At 50.1% G+C, this 27,964-nt stretch overlaps 1 protein-coding gene across 3 annotated transcripts in view; it reads right to left on the bottom strand.

Annotated features, from left to right (window-relative positions):
- The window catches only part of SBNO1 (strawberry notch homolog 1), a 257,136-nt gene that overhangs the window by 75,226 nt on the left and 153,946 nt on the right, over positions 1-27,964 (bottom strand). For all 3 annotated transcript variants that reach the window (XM_063964507.1, XM_063964505.1, XM_063964506.1), the window contains 3 exons: positions 12,885-13,036; positions 12,585-12,788; positions 3,123-3,299 (listed from right to left, as the gene is read on the bottom strand). In XM_063964507.1, the coding sequence (XP_063820577.1) occupies positions 3,123-3,299; positions 12,585-12,788; positions 12,885-13,036 (533 nt within the window). The remainder of the gene's footprint in view (positions 1-3,122; positions 3,300-12,584; positions 12,789-12,884; positions 13,037-27,964) is intronic.

Raw genomic sequence — 27,964 nt, 5'->3', positions numbered from 1 at the left:
GCCGACGACCTCCTGGCCATAATTTCACATCCCACTGACTCCCTCCCGCACCTAATGAAAGAACTTGATCTATTTGGACACCTTTCCAACTTTAAAATTAATTATAATAAATCTAGTGCTCTTAACATTTCTGCTCCCGTAGACTCCGTCGCAGCCCTTAAACGCTCTTTTCCTTTCGCGTGGCAATCTTCCCACATAACATACCTCGGTGTTAAATTGAGCGCTAACGAATCCCAGTTGTTCCCTTTGAATTACTTACCCCTATTGCACACGATTCGGAATGACTACTCCAGATGGAACATGAAACTTTTATCCTGGTTCGGAAGGATAAATATAGTTAAGATGAACACCCTCCCTAAATTATTATACTTGATGCAGACCCTCCCGATCCGCATCCCGGAGACCTGGTTTCGATCAATCTCACTCTTGATTCGACAATTTGTCTGGCAACGGAGGAGACCTAGGATTAGTAGCTCCCAATTGACAAAGCCGATTGTAAATGGCGGCCTTAAGCTTCCTGATATAAAAAATTATTACCATGCCATCCTTCTGAATAGAATCATAGATTGGACAAGATACTGTGAACTTAAACAATGGGTGAAGTTAGAAGGCCTATACATACAACAATTCCCAGAAATATTTCCCTGGCTCCCCTCCCTCCCCAAACTGCTCCTCCCCCACCCCACCATCACTCCTACACTTACTACGTGGAAATCATTGCGCACATTACCTTACATCTCTTCTAAATTCAGCCCCCTGACGTCCTTTCTGGCCAACCCTGAATTTGCACCGGGAATCAACCCAGCCCACTTTTCACATTGGGCTTCAACAGGTTTGTTCAGAGTTGGCCAGATGGTGTCAACAAATGGAGTCAAACAATTCTCAGAACTCAAGGCGAAGTGGGACATCCCCCAACAGGACTTTTGGAAATTCCTGCAAATAAGACACTTCCTGACATCTAGCTCTAGACTCCAGAACGCCGCCAGAGAGATGACCCTTTTTGAGAAACTTTGCGTTGCCGTATATGACCCGACCCACACTATTTCCACGCTTTACAAAATTGCCTGCCACTCCCAACCTACCAACACTCCATCCTTTGCTGTGGCATGGGAGAGAGACCTGGGCATCTCTCTGTCGTGTAGAGACTGGGAAAAAATATGCTTAAAAACCCATACAAGCTCTGTTTGTGTCCAAGTAAGAGAGACTCAATATAAAGTTATGACGAGATGGTACAGACACCCCTCCCTCCTCCATGCCATGTACCCATCCTCGTCGGCTCTCTGTTGGCGATGCTCCTCCTCATTTGGCACTCTTTTACATATCTGGTGGACATGCTCACTAATCCAACCCTTTTGGCGGGAAGTTATACGCATCTCTCAGATCATTCTTAAGACCCAAATCCCACATGACCCAGCATTCTGGCTCATTAACCACTCTACAATCCCAATGTCTCAACACAAACACTCCCTGCTACGACACTTAAGCAATGCAGCACGTGCGGTTATCCCGGCTAGGTGGAGACCCCACAACCCTCCTACGAGTCGTACATGGTTCACTAAACTGAATTATTTTATGAGAATGGAGGACTTGTTCCTCACATCGATAGGCAAATCGTGAATTCGAATCCACATGGTCCCCCTGGTTGGAATACAAGACCTCCCAGGCCTACTTAGCCACTCCCTTGGATGATAACTGAAATCCTTATTCTCTATATTCCATTGACTTGTTAAGTGGTAACCCCCCTCCCCCAACCCCCTCTTTCCTTTTCTTACCCTTTCCCTTTCCTACTTCTCACTTCTCTTTATTTCTATCTTATTGCCCTCGGGCGCTCCTATTCTCTTACTCTCTTATTCAATTAATCTATATAGGCATTACATGTGAAAACACTTTTACCTAATGCAGAACAACTCCATTTTCTACACCACTTGGTAAATTCTACCCCTATTACACCCATTCGTCTCTATGGAGTTGTATATTCTCACTTAGACATCTGTATAACTAGACTTGTATTTATTACTGCACACTGTTGATATTGATGTTTTTCTACCTGTATGTATATGGGTGTTTTCCCTTTTTCTGTTTATACATTGAAAATCCTTAATAAAAATCTGATTAAACAAAAAAAAACCCTGACTAAGTGCACTCTTTCTTACTAACACTGACTAAAAAAGGCAGGTAGAATACTTAAGTGTCATGTAACGTCACAGCACTGACAACCAGGCGTCTTTACATAGGAGGATTTGCCCAAGCAGTCCCAGGAACAGTGAGCTGAGGGATAATGGCGCCGCAGACACTGACAGGGAGTGTGGAAAAGACAGAGATGCAGCTCCAGGACGGGAACACTTGCTAGAAATTATGCCCTGGGGCTGGGGGAGAGGCTTCAGGTCTAAGCCTTAGCCCCTCTGCTGGCAAAACCACTGGGTACTGTGGGCGATATAAGAATTGGTTTAGAGAGAAAACCTGACCAGCGCCCATGCCCTGGTGATCTAGTGGGATCGCCTGTATCCACAGTGTCCACCGCCAGCGCGCGCGACCCGCTTCCCACTGACCACGCCGGATCGCGATAAAGACCGGGTCACGCAAGCGGGACCTACTTACCACATCCCGAAGCGCGGCCACGCGATCCTGGAGAGCCCCAGCCGTGTGTGTCTAACGTGAAGAAAACCGGAGCCTCCGCTGTAGGTACCTGGCAACCAGGGCTCGGGAGTGTACAGCGCCGCTGGGGAGAGCTGGAGCTGCAGCAGTGAATGTCAAAAGACATTTACCACCACTGCTGCCCTTGAAGTCTTCACTTTTTACCTCATAAAAAGCTTTTCTTAGGGCTGCTTGGAGCAGCCCCTCTGTTAAGTGCCTGCTTACTGCAGCACCAACTTACAAAACTGAGCTCCTGTGCAGGGAGGCGGGGTTATAGAGGAGGCGGTGCAGTGCATTCTGGGAACAGTCAAAGCTTTGAGCCTGTTGGTGCCTCGGATCAAGATCCTACGCTACACCCCATTTGTCCAATCCTTGTGGAGCCCAGTGTACCCCGCAGCAGAAAAGTAGCTAGCGAGTGATCAACTCGGAATGAGGGCTATAGTTAAACATTTGGTTCAAGAGAGCTCATTACACAAAATAATTCTCACCTGGTAGGCAAGGAGCTGTACTGATAGGAGCAGATTTAACAGCAGATGAAAAGCTGGGATGTTTCGATCCAAGCCCGGAAGCTAATAAGGCACTTTGAATGGAGTCCGGATCAATGCTTTTCTTTTTCTTCTTTTTATCCTTACTTTTCTTATGTTCTTTTCTAATCAGCCAGGGATCTATAGAAATAGATGAATGAATTTGTTTTATCAAAAGAAACAATAAATACATACAATAATATATTGATGTATAGAATATAGTCGGGTTGGGTATGCATGACCGCCGGTCAGCATACAGACGCTGGGATCCCAGCACGTAGATGCCCAGCGGTAGGGGAGAGCGAAACAAGACCCTTGCACCACGCTGCGGGCTCGGTGGCAACCTGCGGTCGTCACATGTTCTATTCCCACTCTATGGGTGTCGTGGACACCCATGAGTGGGAATAGCCCCTGTTGGTCTCTGGATTGTGAGGGGGCGGGATGTAGGAGGGAGGTATGACCTCCTGACCGCCAGTCACATAACTACATCCCATATATACAGATGTGTCCTTATACCGTCTCTATTTTGCTCAAATTGGCGTGCAATGCCTAGAACAGCTAACTTTTTTTCTATGAGTAGCCAGTGAATGGATTTAATTGGTTCACCACTTCAAATCTTCAGAAGACCAACTGCCTGCATGCATTTACCACTTATCTTATGGTTAGCATGTGAAAAAATACCCTGGCATGGCTGTATAAGCAAGGCACTACAGGTCTGAATACGGGTACACTGTTTATAGTCAAACAACTTGCCAGGTGCCCAAATGAAAAGATATGTAGCAATCCACAATATAAACGGCACTCAGAGGCAGCAAGGAGTTAAACCAATATAATCCGGCGATCAACGTTTTCGGGGAGTTAAACCCCGTCGTCAGGACCAATACAACAATAGTGAACAATCTTGACACCTCTGAGATATTACCCAGCTCCACAAGGAGTAAGAATTTAAAAAGTCCTCCTTGTCGTTAATGACATTACTCGGTTGCAACAGACACCAAAGACCAACTTCTCGACAAGGAAGCCTGGCTGTTATCGATGCATGGTCTGCACAACTTGCAGCTACCTTGAAACTGGATCTACGTTCACGCACCCCTGCACGGGTAAGTGTATTCCCATAAAGCATGTACTCACCTGTTCAAGAAAATTTGTGGTTTATTTAATTTGATGCCTGTGCGGGCTATTTTTTGTGGGGAAAACCACTTGCACTTTTAAAGAAAGGATGACGACCCACAGAATGTCCATTAGACAAGCACTGGAAGGCACGAACTCTGGGAACAGCCTGTGGCCAGGCATTTTAAACATCACAGTCATAGCCTGGCTACGTTACGTTATAAAATCATTGATCAGATCCCCCCAAATATCAGGGGAGGAGACAGGGGTCGTAAATTACTGTAGTTGGAATCAAGGTGGATTTACAAGCTTAATACAGTTGCCCCGATAGGCCTCAATGAGAAACTTAATTGGAATTGTTTCCTTTGATTTCCCTGCATTTTCCCTTTAGCTATTATATGCATCATGTTTGCACTAGGTGTTAAAATGTATCCATTAATGCAGCAAGAATAGCTAATGTTTCCAATATGCCCTGTCCGAATGGCCGTGGCATGCATTTCTAGTGGCTATACCATGCCGCTGGTTAGTCCGGACATATTCGGTTCAGCTCCTGCTGCATTTTTAATTTTCTTTATGTTGTACACTGCTAATAGCAATTATTGTCTAGTCAGATGCTGCCCATATCCTGGTGTACAGTATATTGTGTTTAGGCTGTTACAGTGGTGATGGCACAATTATTTATTATTGTTTCCTTAGTTACTAGGCATCGGCGGGACCGGAAGTAGCGCTGACAGGCGCACGTCGCAGCCTTGTGACGTCACCGGCCCGGCCCCCAGCAGAGAACAGACGCCTCACATTCACAGGGTGCTTCCTATATAGGCAAGAATGTTTGCATCTTTTCTTTGTTCTGACAAAAGTTTTGATAATAAAACTGAAACGTTAACCTGCAAAATGGTGTCTGTCCCCTGCATTTACTAACCTTATACAAGACCCTGGAGTGCGTCCCTCCACAAGGGAAAATAAACAAATAAATAAATAGGGAATATATGGCCCAAATGTATGAAGCCGTAAAAAGTGATAGAGTGGAGATGGATAAAGAGTGACAAATGACCAGCTAATCAGCTTCATAACTGTCATTTTTCTAACACATCCTGTAACATGGCAGTAAGGAAGCGGTTTGTCCTATCACTCAACTTTAATCCCTTTTTAGGCTTCATACATTTGGGGCCCTATGTATTACCCCAGCACTGTAAGACTAACCACTGTGCTACCTAAACAGAATAATATTTCTTAACTATACATAATCAACTGCACATTACAAAAGATAGGAGCTTAAGCCAGAGGTTCTCAAACTGGGTCCTCAAGGCACCCCAACGGTCCAGATTTTAAGTATATCCATGCTTGGCCACTGGTGACTTAATTATTAACTCTGTAAATTTGATTTAACCCTCTGTGATGAGCCATGGATATACTTAAAACCAGGACCATTTGGGTGCCTTGAGGATCACGTTAGAGAACCTCTGGCGTATGCAACTGCTTTGGAAGCAGCCAAACAAGTGGGATAATTACTGATCCAGCAAAACACATTAATTCACCTGCACATCATTAAAGAAATTCATAAAACCTGAGCTGTTTGTGCAGTGGCGTCATGAGGGGGGTGCGGGGGGTGCGGCCCGCACCCAGGTGTCACCCTTCAATGGGGTGACACCAAAAAGAGTTGTACACCCACACTCTATTCACCGCCGCGGTGCCGCCTGATCTGTACTGCCGCAATCTATAGATGCCGGGTGCAGGACGTCACTCTCGTGACGTCACCACGCACGCCGGCACCGCAGGGCAGATCATTCTGTGAGGGAGAATGGGAGTCGAGTGCATGGTGCCCACGTGGGGTGCGCCCGGCTCCCGTCTTGCAGCTAGCGGGGTACCCGGCTCTCCTCCCTGCCTGCCACCGCCGGAGCACCGCCGGGCGCGCACAGGAGATGCGCCTGGATCTCATCCCTGCCGCTGAAGGAGCACCGCCGGGCGCGCACAGGAGATGCGCCTGGATCTCGTCCCTGCCACTGAAGGAGCACCGTCGGGCGCTTGGTTCCTGTACCTATCGCTGCTGGAGCTGGTAGGCTTTAAAATTAAATGACAATCTCCAGTATGTTCCTCTCCAACCCAGCGTCCTAATCCCCAGTCTGTCCCTCTCCCACTCTGCATCCTCTCCCACCCAGCATCCCAATCCCCAGTATGTCCTCCTTCCACCCTGCTTCCTCTCCCACCCAGTGTCCCAATCCCCAGTATGTCCCCCTCCCACTCTGTGTCCTCTCCTACCCAGCGTCCTAATTCCCGGTATGTCCCCCTCCCACTCTGCATCCTCTCCAATCCCAGCGTTCCAATCCCCAGTATGTCCCCCTCCCACTCTGCATCCTCTCCCACCCAGTGTCTCAATCCCCAGTATGTCCCCCTCCCACTCTGCGTCCTCTCCTACCCAGCGTCCCAATTCCCGGTATGTCCCCCTCCCACTCTGCATCCTCTCCAATCCCAGCGTTCCAATCCCCAGTATGTCCCCCTCCCACTCTGCATCCTCTCCCACCCAGTGTCTCAGTCCCCAGTATGTCCCCCTCCCACTCTGCGTCCTCTCCTACCCAGCGTCCCAATTCCCGGTATGTCCCACTCTGCATCCTCTCCAATCACAGCGTCCCAATCCCCAGTATGTCCCCCTCCCACTCTGCATCCTATCCCACCCAGCTTCCCAATCCCCAGTATGTCCCCCTCCCCACTCTGCGTCCTCTTCCACCCAGCGTCTCAATCCCCAGTATGTCCCCCTCCGACTCTGCATCCTCTCCCACCCAGCGTCCCAATCCCCAGTATGTCCCCCTCCCACTCTGCGTCCTCTCCCACCCAGCGTCCCAATTCCCGGTATGTCCCACTCTGCGTCCTCTCCCACCCAGCGTCTCAATCCCCAGTATGTCCTCCTCCCACTCTGCGTCCTCTCCCACCCAGTGTCCCAATCCCTAGTATGTCCCCCTCTCACTCTGCGTCCTCGCCCACCCTGCGTCCCAATCCCCAGTATGTCCCCCTCCCACTCTGCGTCCTCTCCCACCCAGTGTCCCAATCCTCAGTATGTCCCCCTCCCACCCTGCGTCCTCTCCCACCCAGCGTCCCAATCCCTAGTATGTCCCCCTCCCACCCTGCGTCCTCTCCCACCCAGCGTCCCAATCCCCAGTATGTCCACCTCCCACTCTGCGTCCTCTCCAACCCAGCGTACCAATCCCCAGTATGTCCTCCTCCAACTCTGCGTCCTCTCCCACCCAGCGTCCCAATCCCCAGCATGTCCTCCTCCCACCCAGTGTCCCAATCTTCAGTATGTCCTCCTCCCACTCTGCGTCCTCTCCCACCCAGCCTCCCAATCCCCAGCATGTCCCCCTCCCACCCAGCATCCCAATCTTCAGTATGTCCCCCTCCCACTCTGCGTCCTCTCCCACCCAGCATCCCAATCTCCAGTATGCCCTTCTCCCACTCTCCGTCCTCTCCCACCCAGTGTCCCAGTCCCCAGTATGTCCTCCTCCCACTCTGCGTCCTCTCCCACCCAGTGTCCCAATCCCCAGTATGTCCACCTCCCACTCTGCGTCCTCTCCAACCCAGCGTACCAATCCCCAGTATGTCCTCCTCCAACTCTGCGTCCTCTCCCACCCAGCGTCCCAATCCCCAGCATGTCCCCCTCCCACCCAGTGTCCCAATCTTCAGTATGTCCTCCTCCCACTCTGCGTCCTCTCCCACCCAGCCTCCCAATCCCCAGCATGTCCCCCTCCCACCCAGCATCCCAATCTTCAGTATGTCCCCCTCCCACTCTGCGTCCTCTCCCACCCAGCATCCCAATCTCCAGTATGCCCTTCTCCCACTCTCCGTCCTCTCCCACCCAGTGTCCCAGTCCCCAGTATGTCCTCCTCCCACTCTGCGTCCTCTCCCACCCAGCGTCCCAATCCCCGGTATGTCCCCCTCCCTCTCTGCATCCTCTCCCACCCAGCATCTCCCCCTTCCTCTGTCCCTCTATCCTCTATCCATTATGTCTTTCTCCCACCCTGCATCCCCCTCTCACCTAAAGCCCCCAACCTCCTCAGTCCCTTCCTCCATCATGTGTCCTCCCTCTCACCCAGTGCCTCTTAAGGACACCCACCTACTGATTGGCCACACTCCTTTTTCGGTATCTGCCACAGTACACTCTCGAGTGGACACTACCCCTTTCAATTTTCCATACCCCCACTTCAAAATTCCCTCTTCGATTACCGTATGTGTGTATATGTATGTGTGTGTGTGTGTGTATATATGTATATATATATATATATGTATGTATATGTATGTATGTATATGTGTATATATATATATTTTATACACACACACTGATAAGAAACCGTGTGGTGTGCTACGGGAGAAGGTCCATGGGGGGTGACACCATGAGTTACCACACCGGGTGACACCAACCCTAGTGACGCCTCTGTACAGTTTGTGTAACCCACTGTACTAGAGTGCATGTATCTAACTGGTGGTCATATTTGATATAGAAATCCTGTGGAGCAAATGCGGCATTAACTGTAGAATTTGCAGTCAAGCAAACTGCAATAGGTTTGCATGTAAGATTATTATTTTTAAAAAATAACGCTGATCCAGTCTAAACGACTGTACATTTTAAATGTTCATCTCTGCAGAATAAGCTGTTTTTTCCAAGTCCCAATTTGCTGCAATTAAATCAGCATGTGTGTATAATATATTTCTTCTTCAGGGTCGACAGTATCAACATGGAATACCTTGGGGTGTAGGTGGTTGGATAGGACAGAGCACCAAGCAGTAAAAGCGTCTACAGGAGCCATTTGCACCTTTAACAGTGGGGCTGCTATTAAGCTGCCCCAAGCTTTCACTTTTAGGATTTAATTTATTTTACTTCTACTTCATTGAGCCAGCCGTGCTAGCATTCTAAGGACTCCTGCACTGCTGCTCCATCAACTCCCCGGGGCCTCATCACCAGTAAGCAGTCTGGAGATTCCAGGGCATCTTGGAGCACAGCTAGCACGGCTCCATGGGGGACCCTGGACTGGGGAGGTCACTCTCTCCCAGCAGCTCCCCCCACCTCCCCATCCCCAGGTCAGTGCAGGATTGCTCCTCCCTTACCCTCCTCCCCTTCAGAGACTCATAGTAGCCATTCTTTTAAGCAGCTACAAGTCTCTGGGAACACTGGGTCCAGTCCGGTATATCTCTCCTAGGAGCTCGGTTAATACAGGGCTAATTCCTACCAGACACACACACACGTATTCTGCATTGTCTGCAACTTGTGCTAGTTCTGCTGTCTGATTTTCCAACTGTCCGCTTATACCTTTCCCTTTGTTTTCTGTAACCCTGAGATCCAGGTGTATAGGGGTTCACTGTACTTCACATCTACCAGCATCTGTGAAGGCTGTCACGGTACTATATTTGTTGCACACTGCCTAGTGCTATATTGTTATTCTGTTCCTGCAGTTATGTCTAGCAAGGGCAATGGTTACAAGGAGGCTAATGTTCCTATGCTGGCCTCATGCAAGTCCTGTTCAGCGTGATTATCCCCTCAAGACATTGTACAGGATTGGTTTGTGTGCATCTTGCTATATCCCACCTAACCAGCCAGCCCCTCCAGCTCCTGTGCAGAATCCCCCCTCCCCAGGCTTCCTTTTCACAGGTGTTGGCACAGATGGCAGACTGCTTGGCAGCCCACTTGGTTGTTCCCCCTATGGCAGTGGTGGCCAACGCGTGGCTCTTGAGCCGCATGCGGCTCTTTCTTTATTCAACTGTGGCTCCCAACACTCAAAGTCACGTGACCACAAGAGATCTGTAAACCGCTGCACTCCAGCCAGACATGCAGCAGCATTACGTAGACTGAGAACTGAGGGAGCCAAATACACATGGGGAAGCTGGCTGGAATGACACAGGCGGGTGGTGGCTGGAGTGACACATGGGGGAACTGAAGTGTATTATGTGAATCTGGCTTTTCAATATATTTTATGCAGATCTGGCCTTTTCAATTATTTGATGTAGAAGTGGCTTTTTCATTGTATTTTATGTTGGATCTGGCTTTTTCAATGTATTTTATACCACGGGCGTGGCCTAGCAGGCACAAGGTCACACCCCATTTTTGCAAGTGCGCCTTCGGCCCGAAGTCGGCTCTTTGATGTACCTAACAAGATTTCTTGGCTCTTTGTCTCTGACGAGTTGGCCACCCCTGCCCTATGGGATTCCAAAAGCATGTAGACCCTGTTATACTAGTCCCAGCTGTGCCCCCTCCCTGGCTGGATGTACTCTCTACCTCAGTAGAGTCTGGCTACTACCTCTACTGCTTTTCAACAGATGTTACAGGGTAAAATACTTTTACCCACTACAGTCACTAGAACGCCACCTCCCGGCCATCTCGACAGTGTTCACCCAAGGGATCCTCAACTGGGAAGCGGACTTCCTCAGTTGTCACGACGTGCACACCAGCAAGTGGGCTCTACACCCAGAGATCTTCCAGCTTCTGGTGGACAAACCGGGCCTGCCAGACGTAGACCTGTACAGGCCCACGACAAGAGATCCTGAAGCAGCCTTCGTGGACGCGCTAGCAGTGAAGCGGACCTTCCGTCTGGCGTGCCTCTTCCCTTCAGTCTCCCTCCTTCCTCAGATTCTTTGCAAATTCAAGCAAGAAATAGGCACCGTCCTGTTGGTAGCTCTGGCCTGGCCCATGCACCATTAGTTCTCCGATTTCCAGTCTCTCAACAGACACTTCCACTTCCTCTACGATCAGACTTGTTGTCTCAGGTTCCTTATATACACGTGGACCTAGCCTGTTTGTTTTTGATGGGGTTGCTCTTGAGTCATCCCTCTTAAAGTCCAAAGGTTTCTCTCACACTGTGGTTGAGACCATGCTCAGAGCGCGGAAGTCAGCCTCAGCCTGTATTTATTACCATGTGTGGCATACATACTTTCAGTGGTGCGCTGCCAGACGTTATGATCCACTGGTTTTTCGAGTTTCCAGAAACCATGGCTTCCTTTAAGCTGGATTGGATCTAGAAGTCTGCATGGCCTCTCTGAAAGTGCATCTCTGCCCTGTCTGTGTGGTTCCAGCACAGAATTGCTCCACTGCCTGATGTTTCCACTTTTTTCAGTGTATCCTTTGTATTCAACCTCCCATTGTCCCTCCAGTGGCTGTGTGGGATTTGTCAGTGGTTCTCCAAGCGCTTCAGGAGCCTCCGTTAGAAACCCCTGGACTCCGTGAACCTCAAATGGCTAACGGCGAAGACTCTTTCTTCTAGCTATTGCTTCTGCTCGAAGGGTGTCAGATTTAGGGCCTCTCTCCTGTCACTCTCCCTTTCTGATCTTCCATCGAAACAGGGCAGTTCTCCAAACTCAACCTGGCCACCTTCCGAAGTTGGTATCCAGTTTCCACCTTAATGAAGAAGTTGTGGTACCGGCCTCCTTAGACGTGCTCTTCAGAATTACGCGAATTGTACCAGGTCCACCCGGAAATTGAATTCCCTCTTTGTCCTCTATGGATTCCACGAGACAGGCTGGCCAGCTGACGAAGAGATTCCGGACAGATGGCTTCGGATAACGCTCACACAGGCTGACCTCCCTGTGCCAGATACAGTATCCGCTCATTCTACTCACTCTGTGGGTACTGAGTAGGCAGCCCACTGTGGCACGTCTGCCGAATAACTGTGCAAGGCGGCCATGTGGTCTTCTGCCAACACCTTTGATACATTTGCCTCTCAGGATGTTCATTTGGATGCTGGATTATCCTCTCCGCTTGGGAGCATCCCCTACATGAAAAACTGCTTTAGGCCATCTCCAATGTATCCTGTGTGGAGCCCTATGGAGCCTGAAGAAAAGGAGATACTTACCTTCATTAAACTCTTTCTACCAAGTCCATAAGGTCCACAAGGCGCCCACCCTGATGCACCTGGCTTCTATGGGATTTTTCCTCTTGGCCACCGGTTCCCTTCTCTGTGGCGCGAGTGTGATTCTTCTGTGTACCCGTCTTCCTTCTCTACTATCCTGCTCCTTCCTTGGGCTTGTTAACAAAACTGAGTAGCCTGAGCTGTAGGCATGGTACAGGGGATGGTGGGTACCAGAGCATCTTGGGAGCTGTAAAAGCATTAACTGTTTGGTGCCCGGTCCTATCAAACTACCTGCACCCCAAAGTATTCCCTGTGGACTTCGAAGAGAGTTAACAAAAGTCTACCATAACTAATTTTTACATATTAAAAACACAGCATCTTCTCTGCAAAGATTCCAGAAAAGTTTTCACTGCTAAACTTAATGTAACTACACGAGTGCATCTTACATTTGTTCAACAATAAAAAAGGTCTGTAGCTTATATGTAGCTCTTACCATCTTCATCATCCCCACTGGATTCATCTCTAAATGGATTAAAGTCATCTTCATCATCTCCAGAGCTCATAGACTTAAAGCTTTCACTTTCACTCTCAGCCTCTTTATCAGAGGAGTCTGACCCACTATCTATCTCATCTGAGCTGCTGCCAGCAAGTCCTCTTGTTTTCCTTGGCTTTTTGGCTTCTCGTAAAAGCACTTCACCTAGATAGATAAATGAAGTATAGGAATAATGGGGAAAAAATGGTGGTTCTGTACTTCATTAGGGATATACATGACAAAAAAAAATATTTCACTTACCTTTCCGCTTCTTTGTTTTGCTATCTTTGCAGGGGCTGTCCCTGGGAGAATTGTTATTGCTTTGTGCGGTCATGTCTATACCTAGCAGACTATAGAGTTTCTTCCGGTCAGGTGCAGGAAAATGTTTTTCAATCAGAGACTGAAGTACTCCTCTAAACAAATAAATGAAATTGCTATTAGAAAAACTTTAATACAGCATTTTACATATTTAAAATACAAATCAGCCTCTTTTACCATCAAAGTTTCAAACCAATGATAATTTTAGCCCACAGTGGAAGAGACACTAGATTCCATACATCTTCTCTACATTTTAGAATCATTCAAGGGTTCCATAGAATGCAACCTTGACTGCAGGTGCTCCATGGTACTTTAAATTCTACCTAAATATCTAGATTCTAAAGATATCCTCAATGTGGACAACATGACCCTTTAGAAGGAAAGCTCAAGCAGCTATGAAGACTGAACTTCAAGATTTTATTCTGTCAACCCATCCAACCTTATAAGGAGACCACAACATTTCAAGCAATAATGGATTTGAAAGCACCCACAGCCCTTGAGACACACATCTCTGAACATCCCTATGCCCTAGGTGGTTCAAGCCCACCTCTTTTGACTGCCATTAAGATGTCCAGAAACAAACAAACAAACAAACAAACAAAAACAAAAAATCTGTAAAGATCATGACATTGGTGAACACATGGTTTACATGTCTAGGTCTGCACTGTAGTCCAAGAGAAGTGTGAGCAGACAGGGAGCAGTGAAACATGTCATTGTGACCTATAAAGAACTCAGATGAACAGGAAAACTTAACAACGCTTGTGAGAGATTAATGTCCGCTTATTTGGAGGTTCAAAGAATTGGAATGCACTGACAATAAGGAGCTTCAAGGATTGAAACTCAAAAAACAGGATTTTGGTTCTTACCAATAAATCCCTTTCTCAGATTCCACAGTGGACACTGACATGCTCCGTACAGTGGAAATATAGGAGGTTGCAACCAGGAGCTGGCACAATAAATTTATAGAAGTGTGACTAGCTCCTCTCCTATGTCCCCACTCCAAGTAAGTTTAAGAAAACTGTGCCTGAGGAGAGCTGGAAGAAAAATACTTCAAAAAGAAGGAGGTTAAACAAGTACATACCATAACATTACACAAGAAACTTGTGAAAAACTGTAAAGATAGTAACAAGAAATTAGGAACAGTCAAAAACATGTAATGACAACCATGGCAGAAAGGAACAACGCCGGGTGGGCACCCAGTGTCCCCTGTGGAATCGTAGAAAGATTTATAGGTAAGTACAAAAAAAAAAAAAAATTTATGGTAGACTTACCAAGGTTTAATCTCTCTGTGCGAGGTACACTGGGATCCACAGAGAATACATCGAGGTGTAGAACAGAGGCACCAACGGGCTAAAGCTTTAGACTGACCCAGGATGCATTGCGGGGCCTCCTCTATATAACCTTGCCTCCAGGCACTGTGAGCTCAGTTTAAGTTAACCAATCCAATGCAGAAGCAGGTAAAATAGAAGGCAGATGTTAGTCACACAGATCCACATTCCCATGACAGGATAAGGGACCAGCGGCTAATGCCATACAAACCCAAAGAAGCTAAGTGCGTCAGGGTGGGCGCCCTGTGGAACCCAGTGTACCTCGCAGAAAAAGATTTAACCATGGTAAGTCTACCATAAATCTCCTTTTCTGCAGCAGGGTACACTGTGTTCCACAGGGAATACATCAGGGATGTCCTAAAGCAGTTCAAGGGAGGGGAGGCACCTTAGCGGGTATGAAAACCCAGCGTCCAAAAGGAAGCATCCTGGGAGGCGAAAGTATCAAAAGCATACAACCTAATGAACGTGTTCACCGAGGACCACGTAGCTGCCTTTCACAATTGTTCTGCGGACGCTCCATGGCGGGCTGCCCAAGAAGGTCCAACAGACCAAGTAGAATGGGCCTTAGAAGCAACAGGAGCCGGGAGCCCAGCCTGAGCATAAGCTTGTGCAATCGCCATTCTAATCCATCTGGCTAAGGTTTGCTTATTCGCAGGCCAGCCACGTTTGTGGAAACCAAAAAGGACAAAAAGGGTATCTGACCTCCTGATAAGAGGCAGTCCTGTCCACAAACACGGAGAGCCCTTACCACATCCAAAGATCGCTCTTTGGAGGACAAGTCGGAAGAGAAGAAGGCTGGAACCACAATCTCCTGGTTAAGGTGAAAAGAGGACACCACTTTAGGTAAGTAACCTGGGCGAGTTCTCAGAACTGCCCGGTCATGATGGAATATCAGAAAGGGTGGACAACAGGGCAAAGCGCCCAAGTCCGACACGCTCCTAGCTGAGGCAATAGCCAACAGAAACAGGACCTTGGCTGTGAGCCATTTAAGGTCCCCTGACTCAAGAGGTTCAAATGGAGACACTTGCAGGCCATTCAGGACAACAGTCAGATCCCAAGGAGCCACCGGAGGGACATAGGGAGGCTGAATCTGCAGTACGCCCTGAGTGAATGTATGAACGTCAGGAATAGACCTCTGAAACCACACCTACAAGGCAGATATGTGAACCTTGACGGAGGCCAGACGAAGTCCTAAATCCAAGCCTTCTTGCAAAAAAAGCCAGAAGTCTGGAAGTACTAAACTTGTAATTCTTAGCAGCACACCAGGTGAAGTAAGAATTCCAGACCCTATAATAAATCCGTGCAGAAGCAGATTTGCGGGTTTTTAGCATAATCTGGATAACCACCTCGGAGAATCCTTCGGCCCTCAGGAGTGAAGCTTCAAGAGCCACGCCGTCAAAGCCAGTCTGGCCAGGTCCGGGTAGACACACGGGCCCTGAACGAGGAGGTCTGGGCATTGAGGAAATAGAAGAGGACGCTCTATCGACAGATCCTGCAGGTCTGAGAACCAATGCCTTTGGGGCCACGCCGGAGCAACAGAAGTAGTATTCAGACACCATGAGGACTAGTACTTGCACCGCCGAGTTTCAGGACTTTCTCTGGAGACAGAAACAGACTATGGCTGTGTGTCCAGCAAGCCCCCAGGTGCACCATGCTCCGAGCAGGAACCAGAGAGGACTTCTTCCAGTTGAAGAGCCACCCGTGGGCTTCTAGGAAGTTTACCGTCAGTTGTAGATGACAAAAGAGGACATCTTGGGAGTTCGCCAGGATCAGCAAGTCGTCCAGATACAGAGATCCTGATTCCCTGACAATGCAGATGAGCCGTTATCCCTGCCATAACCATGGTGAAGATCCGAGGTGCCGTGGCCAGACCAAACGGCAGAGCCTGCAATTGATAATGAAGGTTGCCAATAGCAAACCGCAGATATTGCTGATGCGACATGGCAATAGGTATATGCAGATAAGCATCTTCTATATCAAGGGATACCATATAATCTCCGGGTTCCATGGCCAGTACAATCGAGCCCAGCGTTTCCATACGAAACTTGGGACACTCACAAATTTGTTCAGTGATTTGAAATGGAGTATAGGCCGGTAAGACCCATTCGGTTTTGAGACTAGAAACAGGGTCGAGTAGTATCCTCCGCCTCTCTGGGACAGGGGGACCGGCGCTACCACTCCTGTATCCAGGAGGGAACGCACAACCAGGTGAAAAGCTTGCGCCTTCAACAAGTCCAAAGGGACAACCGTTCGGAACTGGCGAGGGGGATGTCTCTTGAAAGAGACTGCGTACCCGTGAGAGACTACTTCTCGAACCCATGCGTCTGAAGTGGTCTTTAACCAGACCTGGGTGAATTGCAGAAGTCGGCCTCCCACCCTGGGATTCCTGCCTCGTCATGAAGCAGGCTTATCTAGTTTGGAAGCAAGATGATGGGCAGCCCAGGATTGTTTTGCTTTGGGCTTAGTGGTTTTGGGAGCACGAGCTTGTCTCTGGTATGCCTGACTTTTTGCTTCCCCTTGAGGTCGAAAGGTACGAAAAGTGGTACTCTTTGCCTTCTGTGCAGAAGGATTAGTATTTGGGAGAAACGCAGTCTTAGCAGCCGCTAAGTCAGTCACGATCTTATTCAGATCCTAGGATGTCTCCCTTAAAAGGGAGTACCTCCAAGGTCTTTTTGGAGTCCAGGTCCACCTTCCATGACCTCAACCACAGAATTCGGCGAGCTAGGATGGACGTAGTTGATGCTTTGGCTGCCATTACACCTGCCTCAGAGGACACCTCCTGAATGTAATGGGAGGCAGTTGACAATACGAGACAGATCTTGTCTGGCAGCATCAGATATATCCTGAGGCAGCTCTTCCTCTAGTGCCTGAAACCATGCTTCAATTCCTTTTGCGGCCCAGGAGGCTGCCATAGTGGGTCTAGGTACAGCAAATATAAGGGAGCAAATAGACTTCAGGCATCCTTCGACACGCTTATCTGTCGGCCCCTTCAGTGAGGAGACAGTGGTGACAGGCAGAGTGTCACAATCCTGACTGTAGGTTTTATATTTGGTGACTTACCCCTGCCATCTGTCCTGGATCCTGTGTCTTTTCACTCACGGAGTTAAACAGCTTGTCAGTTTTCCTGAGTTCTCTGCCTGAGAGGTAATAGGTAATCAGCTCCACCTGTGGTGATCTCCTGTGTGAGGCTGAATTCAGTAATCTAAAAGCAAGCATCCTGTGTTTTGCAGAAGTCCAGGCTTCAGTGTTCTCTTGGCCTGCTAGGCCTCATTCTACATCACAGCCTTGGCTAGAGTAGTCACATGACAGTGACATCACCTAATCCTGCCCACCAATCATCAAGGACCAGGAAGTATAAATCAGGAGGCTGAGTTGGAATCTGGGCCAGTTCCTTGTGTCACATACAGCTTTGTGTGGGTCTTAAGCTGAGCTCCCTAAAGGTAAACCTTTGTACCTAAGTTCCTGTGGAAACTCTGTTCCCTTGTTACCGTTTGGTTTATTTGTGTGTTGCCATTTGATTTCACCATTTCCCTGAGTCTCAATGTAAAGGTACAGCTGCAATGTTTCGTCTTAAAGGCACAGTACTGAATTCCGTGTTCTCCACTGAAAACCACAGCTGTCGTGTTTCAGTTTTACTACTGTTGTAGTTGGGATCTCCAGGGCTCAGTACCTCGTGCCTCAGCATCTCCGTGCTTCCAGCATCTCTGTGCCTCAGTACCTCCGTGCCTCAGCACCTCCGTGCTTCCAGCACCTCAGTATCTCCGTGACTCAGCATCTCCGTGCCTCAGCACCTCAGTGCCTCAGCATCTCCGTGCCTCAGCACCTCCGTGCCTCAGCACCTCCGTGCCTCAGTACCTCCGTGCCTCAGTACCTCCGTGCCTCAGTACCTCCGTGCCTCAGTACCTCCGTGCCTCAGTACCTCCGTGCCTCAGTACCTCCGTGCCTCAGTACCTCCGTGCTTCCAGCACCTCAGTATCTCCGTGACTCAGCATCTCCGTGCCTCAGCACCTCAGTGCCTCAGCATCTCCGTGCCTCAGTACCTCCGTGCTTCCAGCACCTCCGTGCATCAGTACCTCCGTGCCTCAGTACCTCCGTGCCTCAGTACCTCCGTGCTTCCAGCACCTCCGTGCCACAGCACCTCCGTGCCTCAGTACCTCCGTGCCTCAGCATCTACGTGCTTCCAGCACCTCCGTGCCTCAGCACCCCTACGCACCCCAGTGTCTCTACGCACCCCAGTGCCTCCAAGCACCTCAGTGCCTCCACGCACCTCAGTGCCTCCACGCACCTCAGTGTCTCCAAGCACCTCAGTGTCCCCAAGCACCTCAGTGTCCCCAAGCACCTCAGTGTCCGCAAGCACCTCAGTGTCCGCAAGCACCTCAGTGTCCGCAAGCACCTCAGTGTCTCCAAGCACCTCAGTGTCTCCAAGCACCCCGTGCCCTTTAGCACAATTATACCTGGTATTCTTCACTGATTCATCAGTGCCTTTCCAGTTCTGTCTTTCAGGAGACCTTCAGCATGCCTCCTGTCTGCCGACCTAATCCTGCATGAGGAGAACCTAGATTCGGCCATCTCTGCTGCGGTTCCTCTTCCCAGTCACCGGAAGAAACCCAGAGTCCACAACAGTCCCAAACCAGGTCAGTGGTAGTATTCATATAATCCTCCAGTCGCCCGCACAGACTTCACTAACACCGGGTTCACAAAACCTTAGTCATGACAGTAGGAACTGGCCACATGGACCCGGCCGAAAGTGTTAGTCTGACGCATGACCTCCTAAGCAATATTGCAGGACGCTTGGAAGGTCTGGAGTCGACTCAGCATCGATTGGCACAGTGTCTGCAGCGGAATTCGTCCTCCAGAGATTCTATGACCTTCTGCTCTAAGACTCCTGACCAACTGCAGATTTTCTACCAGATGTTACTACAGTTACAAGAACTTTTGCCTAGTATTCTCTCTGTGATGCCTGATCTCCTCAGGAATACTACCAACGTTGTTGATCCTGTTTTGTCCCATCCAGTTAATAGAGTCTCTTCCTCTGCGCAAGGGAAAGTTTTTCATCAGAGCTATCCACGGCCCAAGCTCTCTGAAGCTGAACGTCAGCGGCGTAAGGAGCTACATCTCTGTCTTTACTGTGGAAATTCTGGTCATTTTGTTAAAGACTGCATTCTTCGCAAGCCAGGTAATAGTGACAAATCTCAGTATCATAGTGCTCATGTCTACAAGTCATCCACAGTATCCGATCCTTCTGCTGCTGACGGGGGTATCAAGAAGGCTACTCTTCTGAGAGAGACTCAAATTTATGACTGGGGTCCGGTGGTTAAAAGACCTTATCCCAAGTTGGGTGTCCAGAGAAGAATGTTCAAGCCATTTACAGTCACAGAGGAGTCCGTGTCCACAGCCCCAGGAGGGGCGTCTTCAGAGCGTCCAGCCCCAGGAGGGGCGTCTTCAGAGCGTCCAGCCCCAGGAGGGGCGTCTTCAGAGCGTCCAGCCCCAGGAGGGGCGTCTTCAGAGTGCTGCCCAGCCAGTGAGTCTTCAGAGTGCTGCCCAGCCAGTGAGTCTTCAGAGTGCTGCCCAGCCAGTGAGTCTTCAGAGTGCTGCCCAGCCAGAGAGTCTACAGAGTGCTGCCCAGCCAGAGAGTCTACAGAGTGCTGCCCAGCCAGAGAGTCTACAGAGTGCTGCCCAGCCAGAGAGTCTACAGAGTGCTGCCCAGCCAGAGAGTCTACAGAGTGCTGCCCAGCCAGAGAGTCTACAGAGTGCTGCCCAGCCAGAGAGTCTACAGAGTGCTGCCCAGCCAGAGAGTCTACAGAGTGCTGCCCAGCCAGAGAGTCTACAGAGTGCTGCCCAGCCAGAGAGTCTACAGAGTGCTGCCCAGCCAGAGAGTCTACAGAGTGCTGCCCAGCCAGAGAGTCTACAGAGTGCTGCCCAGCCAGAGAGTCTACAGAGTGCTGCCCAGCCAGAGAGTCTACAGAGTGCTGCCCAGCCAGAGAGTCTACAGAGTGCTGCCCAGCCAGAGAGTCTACAGAGTGCTGCCCAGCCAGAGATTCTACAGAGTGCTGCCCAGCCAGAGATTCTACAGAGTGCTGCCCAGCCAGAGATTCTACAGAGTGCTGCCCAGCCCCGTGAAGAGGGGGCTCTTGCCTCAGCCCAGCCCCGTGAAGAGGGGGCTCTTGCCTCAGCCCAGCCCCGTGAAGAGGGGGCTCTTGCCTCAGCCCAGCCCCGTGAAGAGGGGGCTCTTGCCTCAGCCCAGCCCCGTGAAGAGGGGGCTCTTGCCTCAGCCCAGCCCCGTGAAGAGGGGGCTCTTGCCTCAGCCCAGCCCCGTGAAGAGGGGGCTCTTGCCTCAGCCCAGCCCCGTGAAGAGGGGGCTCTTGCCTCAGCCCAGTGAAGAGGGGGCTCTTGCCTCAGCCCAGCCCCGTGAAGTGGGGGCTCTTGCCTCAGCCCAGCCCCGTGAAGTGGGGGCTCTTGCCTCAGCCCAGCCCTGTGAAGAAAGGGCTCAGTCCGTCCCGGTTCCAGCCGGTCCAGCAATACTCCAGGCTCCGCCTGGTCAGTCCGTCCCGGTTCCAGCCAGTTCAGCAATACTCCAGGACCAGCCTGGTCCGTCTCCTTTGGCTCCAGCCAATCCAAGTATCCTCGGATCCAATCCAGTCCTACTCGTCCAGCCAAAGCTTTCTTCAGTTTCATCCTCTAAGCTTTCGTCTGATGGTTTTCCACCTATTTACTTTGATGGAGATTTATTGCAATATGCCGCTCTGGTTGAACAATTTCTCTCTCGGATGGAGTCTGATCCTTCAGGTGCAGTAACTCTTTCCAACGTTACTCGATATCTGTTCCTGGCATTCAGAGGAAGAGCTTTGGAGTGGGCCAACATGCTCTTTGAGAGTAATGATCCTGTGTTCCATGACTTACAGACTTTCAGTAACGCTGTAGTTAAAGAATTTAGTCCTAAACCTTTGGAATCTGCATCAACGAAGGTCCTAAATTCTTCTGTATGAATTTCTCAAGTTCCTCTAAGATTCAAGATGGGTGTCCGGAGTCCACCCTTGAAGAGGGGGATACTGTCACAATCCTGACTGTAGGTTTTATATTTGGTGACTTACCCCTGCCATCTGTCCTGGATCCTGTGTCTTTTCACTCACGGAGTTAAACAGCTTGTCAGTTTTCCTGAGTTCTCTGCCTGAGAGGTAATAGGTAATCAGCTCCACCTGTGGTGATCTCCTGTGTGAGGCTGAATTCAGTAATCTAAAAGCAAGCATCCTGTGTTTTGCAGAAGTCCAGGCTTCAGTGTTCTCTTGGCCTGCTAGGCCTCATTCTACATCACAGCCTTGGCTAGAGTAGTCACATGACAGTGACATCACCTAATCCTGCCCACCAATCATCAAGGACCAGGAAGTATAAATCAGGAGGCTGAGTTGGAATCTGGGCCAGTTCCTTGTGTCACATACAGCTTTGTGTGGGTCTTAAGCTGAGCTCCCTAAAGGTAAACCTTTGTACCTAAGTTCCTGTGGAAACTCTGTTCCCTTGTTACCGTTTGGTTTATTTGTGTGTTGCCATTTGATTTCACCATTTCCCTGAGTCTCAATGTAAAGGTACAGCTGCAATGTTTCGTCTTAAAGGCACAGTACTGAATTCCGTGTTCTCCACTGAAAACCACAGCTGTCGTGTTTCAGTTTTACTACTGTTGTAGTTGGGATCTCCAGGGCTCAGTACCTCGTGCCTCAGCATCTCCGTGCTTCCAGCATCTCTTTGCCTCAGTACCTCCGTGCCTCAGCACCTCCGTGCTTCCAGCACCTCAGTATCTCCGTGACTCAGCATCTCCGTGCCTCAGCACCTCAGCGCCTCAGCATCTCCGTGCCTCAGCACCTCCGTGCTTCCAGCACCTCCGTGCCTCAGTACCTCCGTGCCTCCAGCACCTCAGTATCTCCGTGACTCAGCATCTCCGTGCCTCAGCACCTCAGTGCCTCAGCATCTCCGTGCCTCAGCACCTCCGTGCATCAGTACCTCCGTACCTCCGTGCCTCAGTACCTCCGTGCCTCAGTACCTCAGTATCTCCGTGCCTCAGCATCTCCGTGCCTCAGCACCTCAGCATCTCCGTGCCTCAGCGCTTCCAGCACCTCCGTGCATCAGTACCTCCGTACCTCAGTACCTCCGTGCCTCAGTACCTCCGTGCTTCCAGCACCTCCGTGCTTCCAGCACCTCCGTGCCTCAGTACCTCCGTGCCTCAGCATCTACGTGCTTCCAGCACCTCCGTGCCTCAGCACCCCTACGCACCCCAGTGCCTCCACGCACCTCAGTGCCTCCACGCACCTCAGTGTCTCCAAGCACCTCAGTGTCTCCAAGCACCTCAGTGTCTCCAAGCACCTCAGTGTCCGCAAGCACCTCAGTGTCCGCAAGCACCTCAGTGTCCGCAAGCACCTCAGTGTCTCCAAGCACCCCGTGCCCTTTAGCACAATTATACCTGGTATTCTTCACTGATTCATCAGTGCCTTTCCAGTTCTGTCTTTCAGGAGACCTTCAGCATGCCTCCTGTCTGCCGACCTAATCCTGCATGAGGAGAACCTAGATTCGGCCATCTCTGCTGCGGTTCCTCTTCCCAGTCACCGGAAGAAACCCAGAGTCCACAACAGTCCCAAACCAGGTCAGTGGTAGTATTCATATAATCCTCCAGTCGCCCGCACAGACTTTACTAACACCGGGTTCACAAAACCTTAGTCATGACACAGAGTAGATGACACCAAAAGACACGTGACATGGGAATCCACCGGCGGTGGATTTTCCCACTTGTTACACAACTCAGTGGAAAGAGGATAATGAGCTAGCATCTTTTTAGACGGGGAGAATTTCTTTCCTGGAGAAGACTAGGGTTCCTGATGTATGTCTACCAAATGGTCAGAATGTGGTAAGACTACTTTAGTTACCTTCTGACGTTTATATTTATCGGGCTTCTTGAACGCAGTAGTGGGAGCTACATCATCGATTTGTAGATTCAGCTTAATAGCCTCCACCAGGTCAGGGACATTAACTTGCATTGTAGTTTCCTCGTCAGACTGTATCAGTGTCTGACGGATCAGTATACTCCCCATCCTCATCAGAAGTATCATCTAAAATATTAGTGGATTGTGTGGAGGAGGCGGCCCTAGATGACCCCTTCACCGCAGAGGTAGGTCTTTGTCTAACCAAAGATTGATTCAATTGTTGTATCTGGGTAAACAAGAGTATCCGCCCAGGGTGGATTAACCATAGGGACAATATGTGGCTGCAATGGCACAGGAGGTCCCATAGGGGGCATAAGGCGTGTCACAAGCGTATTAACCATATTGGAGAACGCCGCCCAAGGTGGCTGCTGATTGGCTACAGGAGCAGCGGGCTGACTGGGAGATGCATGGCACATATTACACCGACCATCATTCAAATGGTGCGGAGCTTAGTCCTGGCGGTGGCTCTCAGCTCCCGACCAGCTCCGGCGTCTCGGAGCGCGCGCTGGCGGCCATTTCAGAACTATTAGGACCGGACACCGCTGCTTGCGGCGACAGCAGAGGTCCTCCCCACAGCGCAAGGACAACAGAGGCCAGGGTTCTTCAGTCCTCTGGGTTACCGGTATTCGCTAGCGCCATTAGATTTAATAGGGGCACCGTAGCGGGGGTGGCGGAGCTTACACCCGGCTCCAGCTCTTAGTTCCTCAAGCACTCCCCTGGCCAGGCTTGTGCTGTTACTTCCAACACCCTTGCCACATAGGCTGGCCGCCATTTTAAATGCAAACAGGAACTTACAGATATCGGGGAGGCATCCGTTTTAAAAATTTAGCAGTATACTGCATACAGGGTGGTTACTGCCCCCTCCCCCCATTGCTTTTTTCCTCGTCTTCTCACTTTTTTTGGTAGGGAACTAAGGCCGGAGTTTATTGACAAACACCTGGATTCATGTCCAGTTTTGGACCACAGGTGATAATAATGTGGTAATTTGGGGAATGTGTGGAGCATCAGACAGCAAGAGGTGCCTGTCCCTGCACGATATAGGGTAGGGGTTACTGGGGGCTACACTCCTTTACCCCCCCCCCCCCCTTCCCGTCTGTTTTTCCTACCTGTTCGTTTCACCGTCTGGAAAACGTGCCACTGCAGCAAAAAGATTTTCACAGGTCAGAAATGATTTGAGTAGTTCACTCAGAAAATTCAGCTTATGAGGATTGTGAGGCTGAGCCATCTAATCAGCCCTCATCGCAGCTACAGGTAAGGTTGCTGTTAACCGCAGACCCAGTCTGTACTTTCTCCTCCCCAGGTTTCAATACAGAGGTTGCTAACCTCAATGTTACAGGATTCTACGGATGACATGCCTCTATTGGAGGAAGCGATGGCCGTCAGGATTCTGACGACGTTCAGGTTTATGAGGAATCTGAACCGGTGTCTCAGGGTTTCAAGACGCTCATTGCAGCAGTTCACACGGGGGCTGCAGGTGAAAGTCTGTACTGGACACTTCACGTCCCTCACGGTGCGGCAACTGACAGCGATTTTTCCAGTTTCTGAAGAGCTGGACGTGCTCCTGACAGTGAAAAATTTCAGGCATCAAACTATTTTTGTCATCCTATCCCCGCAGATAAAAGGAGGTGATATGAGACCCCTCTAATTATAGACCCCTCTGTGTTTTGCCTGTCCAAGTCACTGCCGGTTCTTGGCGCAACCTCGATGAAGGAGCCGTCTGATAGAAATATGCGGCAGCAGGGGTTCTACTTTACCTGGCACAGGTAGGTTGTTGGGGAACAATCGTCCTCAAGGCTACAGGACGGTTTGCTTTCGGATTAACTGATGCCTTTGGCTGATCATATTCGCGAATCTGCTTTATGTCTTTGGGAGATCTCCAAGGGCGTATGTATCCTCAGACCCAGACTTTCCGCTTTGACTGTTTTGGTCCGAAGAGCTCTCAGACGATGACTGTGGCAGGCGGATACTGAACCTAAGAGGGCAGCAGAGGCGTTGCCCTTTCTGGACCTGGTCGGAAAGGATCTTCTGCCTGGATTGCTCAGGCCACTGAGGGTAAGCCCACTTATCTTTCCGCTACTGCTCCAGCTCCTCGACGGAGCTATTCCGGTCTTTCCTTTCGTGCCCCTTCCAGGTTTTGAGGCCATGCCAGGGAAGGTACCTCTGTCACCAGTGGATCTCGAGGTAGAAGACGAAGCAGAGGTTCAACAACCCCGACCCAGCTAGACGGTAGGTCCTCAACCTCACCCACCGCGGGTCGGGTCTCCCTCTCACCTGGGGGATCCCAGGGTGGTTACTCGTCTGTGGGATTTCAGGGAGGCCTGGGTACAATCTGGTCCACCTACTTGGGGCAGGGATCTCATCACTTCCGGTTACGTGCTCGATTTTTGGATCCAACCGCCTTGGTGTTTCTTCACCACGGGTTTGCCAGTTTCAGACGACAGGAGGGTCGTCCTACAGAGGGCGTTCCAGAAACTTTTATCCACAGGGGTGCTGATCCCCTCACGTTTTCGGAAATGGAACTATTGTTCAAACTTTTTTCTCGTAACAAAGCCTGACTGTTCGGCCAGGCCTATTCTGAACTTAGGGGATCTCTTTCCAGTTTTGAGGAATCCCTTCAATCTGTTTTTACCGGTTTGGTGCAAACGGAGTTTATGGTGTTTTTAGACATGGTAGACGTCTACTTACATGTTTCCATTTGTCCTCCTCAGGCTTTTCTCCAATTCGCGATAATAGAAGCTCATTTCCACTTCCAAGCCCTTCCGTTCGGTCTCTCTTTTGCTCTCAGAGTGGTCACAAGTGTCGTTGGCTATTATGATGGCCCTACTTCAGAGATAGGGTGTGACATTTCTCCACTATCTGAACAATCTGCTACTGAAGACCCACTCTGCAGACCGGTTGCTTTTGACTATCCGGTTTGCCTAGGATCTTCTGATTCGGCACGGGTGGACCCTGATCTGCCCGAGGCCTACATTATGCCCCTTGCACAGGTTCTGTCCTTGGGGATGTTTCTAGACACGTCTGTTAAAAGGTGCGGTGATGAGATAGGTTACCAGCGTCCTCCTCTGGGCAGAGGAAAACGCTCTGGCTTTGTCGGCAATCTTCATTCCAGGGGTGGACAATTGGGAATCCTATTATCTCAGCCGCCAGGACATGCACCTGGGAGAGTCGACACTCAATCCCCAGGTGTGTCGTCAGCTGGTCTGCCGATAAAGGAGACCTCAGATCGACCTTCTGGCATCCCGTCTGACCCTTCAACTGCCTTTTTATTGCTGTCGGACGAGGGTCCTAGCGACAGCCATGGATGCCCTTACGTCTCTCTGGAGCTTCCGTTTTATCCTTCCTCATTCTCGTTGTTACTTCGGGTTCTGCAACGCCTACAGTCAGATAACGCGCTAGGTCGCCTGGTGGCTCCACATTGGCAGCGCTGGACGGGATTCCCCTCCCTATACCTGTTGTCAGCAGAGGAGCCTTGGCACCCTGTTTCTACTGGAGGATCTACTTCAACAGGGTCCTTTTCTTTATACAGACTTAGGCACGACGTGGCTGTTGAGAAGGCCATCTGAGAAGGAAGGGGTTTCCTCGTACAGTTACACTTACTATGCTCTGAGCTCGGAAGTCAATCACATCGTCTCTCTATTACCACGTTTAGAAACTTTAGGTGGCCGGGTGTGAACGCCGAGAATTTTCCCCTTCAGTTTTTCTCTAGCCCGCCTTCTTCGCTTTCTCCAGGCGGGTTTCTCGGCAGGGCTCCGGCTAGGTTTGCTTGAGGTTCAGGTCTCTGCTCTTTCTATTTTCTTCCAATGTAAATTAGCCTTGCTGCTGGAAGTTCAGACCTTCTTGCAGGGAGTTCTCCAACTGCAGCCTCCCTTTCGCCCTCCAACGGCACCTTGGGGCCTCAACCTGGTCCTCACTTTTCGACAGTGTCCGTTCGTTGAGCCTCTGGAGTAGTCGGAGATAAATCTCACCTAGAGGGTGGTCCTTCTCCTGGCTCGGACTTCGGCCAGTTGGGTGTCGAAACAGGGGTCTCTCTCCTTCTCTCTCTGGTCGGCCTCCTTTCAGATATCCCAGGAGGACACGGCTGCGCTTCGTACTCAATGTCGTTTTTCCCCAAGGGTGGTGTCCGCTTTTCACATATTTCAGCCACTTGTGGTTTCGGCCCTCTTGGCGGATTCACCAGATTTCTAGATCTTTGGATGTGTCGGGGCGCTTCGACTATGTGGATGGGTCTTCCGCTATTCGGAAGTATGATTTCTTATTTGTTCTGTACGATGCTCCCGTTCTGGATGGCCAGTTTCCAGGCAGACGTGGTAAGTTGGTTACGTCTGACCATCGGACAAGCTAAATTGGCGTTTTCTCGTGAGCCTCGGTCTTCCCTTTCGGCGCACTCTGGAACATTCGTGGGCTGCCCGCGGGGTTTCCATGACTATTTTATGTCGCGCTACCACTTTGTCAAGCAGACATGTGTTTGTCAAGTTTTGCAAGTTTGACACTTTTGCGGCCTCTGCGTCAGTTTGGCTGAGCAGTTTTGCAGGACACTCAGTGCTCTCCTTCCCATCTTGGGAGCTCTGTGATGTCCCCATTGTATCTGCACTGCAGTGGCCCCTAGTGGATGAAGCAGAAATCAGGATTTTGGTACCGATAAATCCCTTTCTCCGATTCCACAGGGGCCACTGGACGCCCACCCTGCGCTGTTGTCCTACTACTTCACTTATCGGTTTGCATGTCACTG

The sequence above is a fragment of the Pseudophryne corroboree genome, chromosome 1, assembly GCF_028390025.1.
Source record: "Pseudophryne corroboree isolate aPseCor3 chromosome 1, aPseCor3.hap2, whole genome shotgun sequence".
NCBI classification, from domain to species: Eukaryota; Metazoa; Chordata; class Amphibia; order Anura; family Myobatrachidae; genus Pseudophryne; species Pseudophryne corroboree.
Note: the sequence above shows the minus strand (reverse complement) of the source record. Positions and strands in the feature narration are given on the sequence as shown.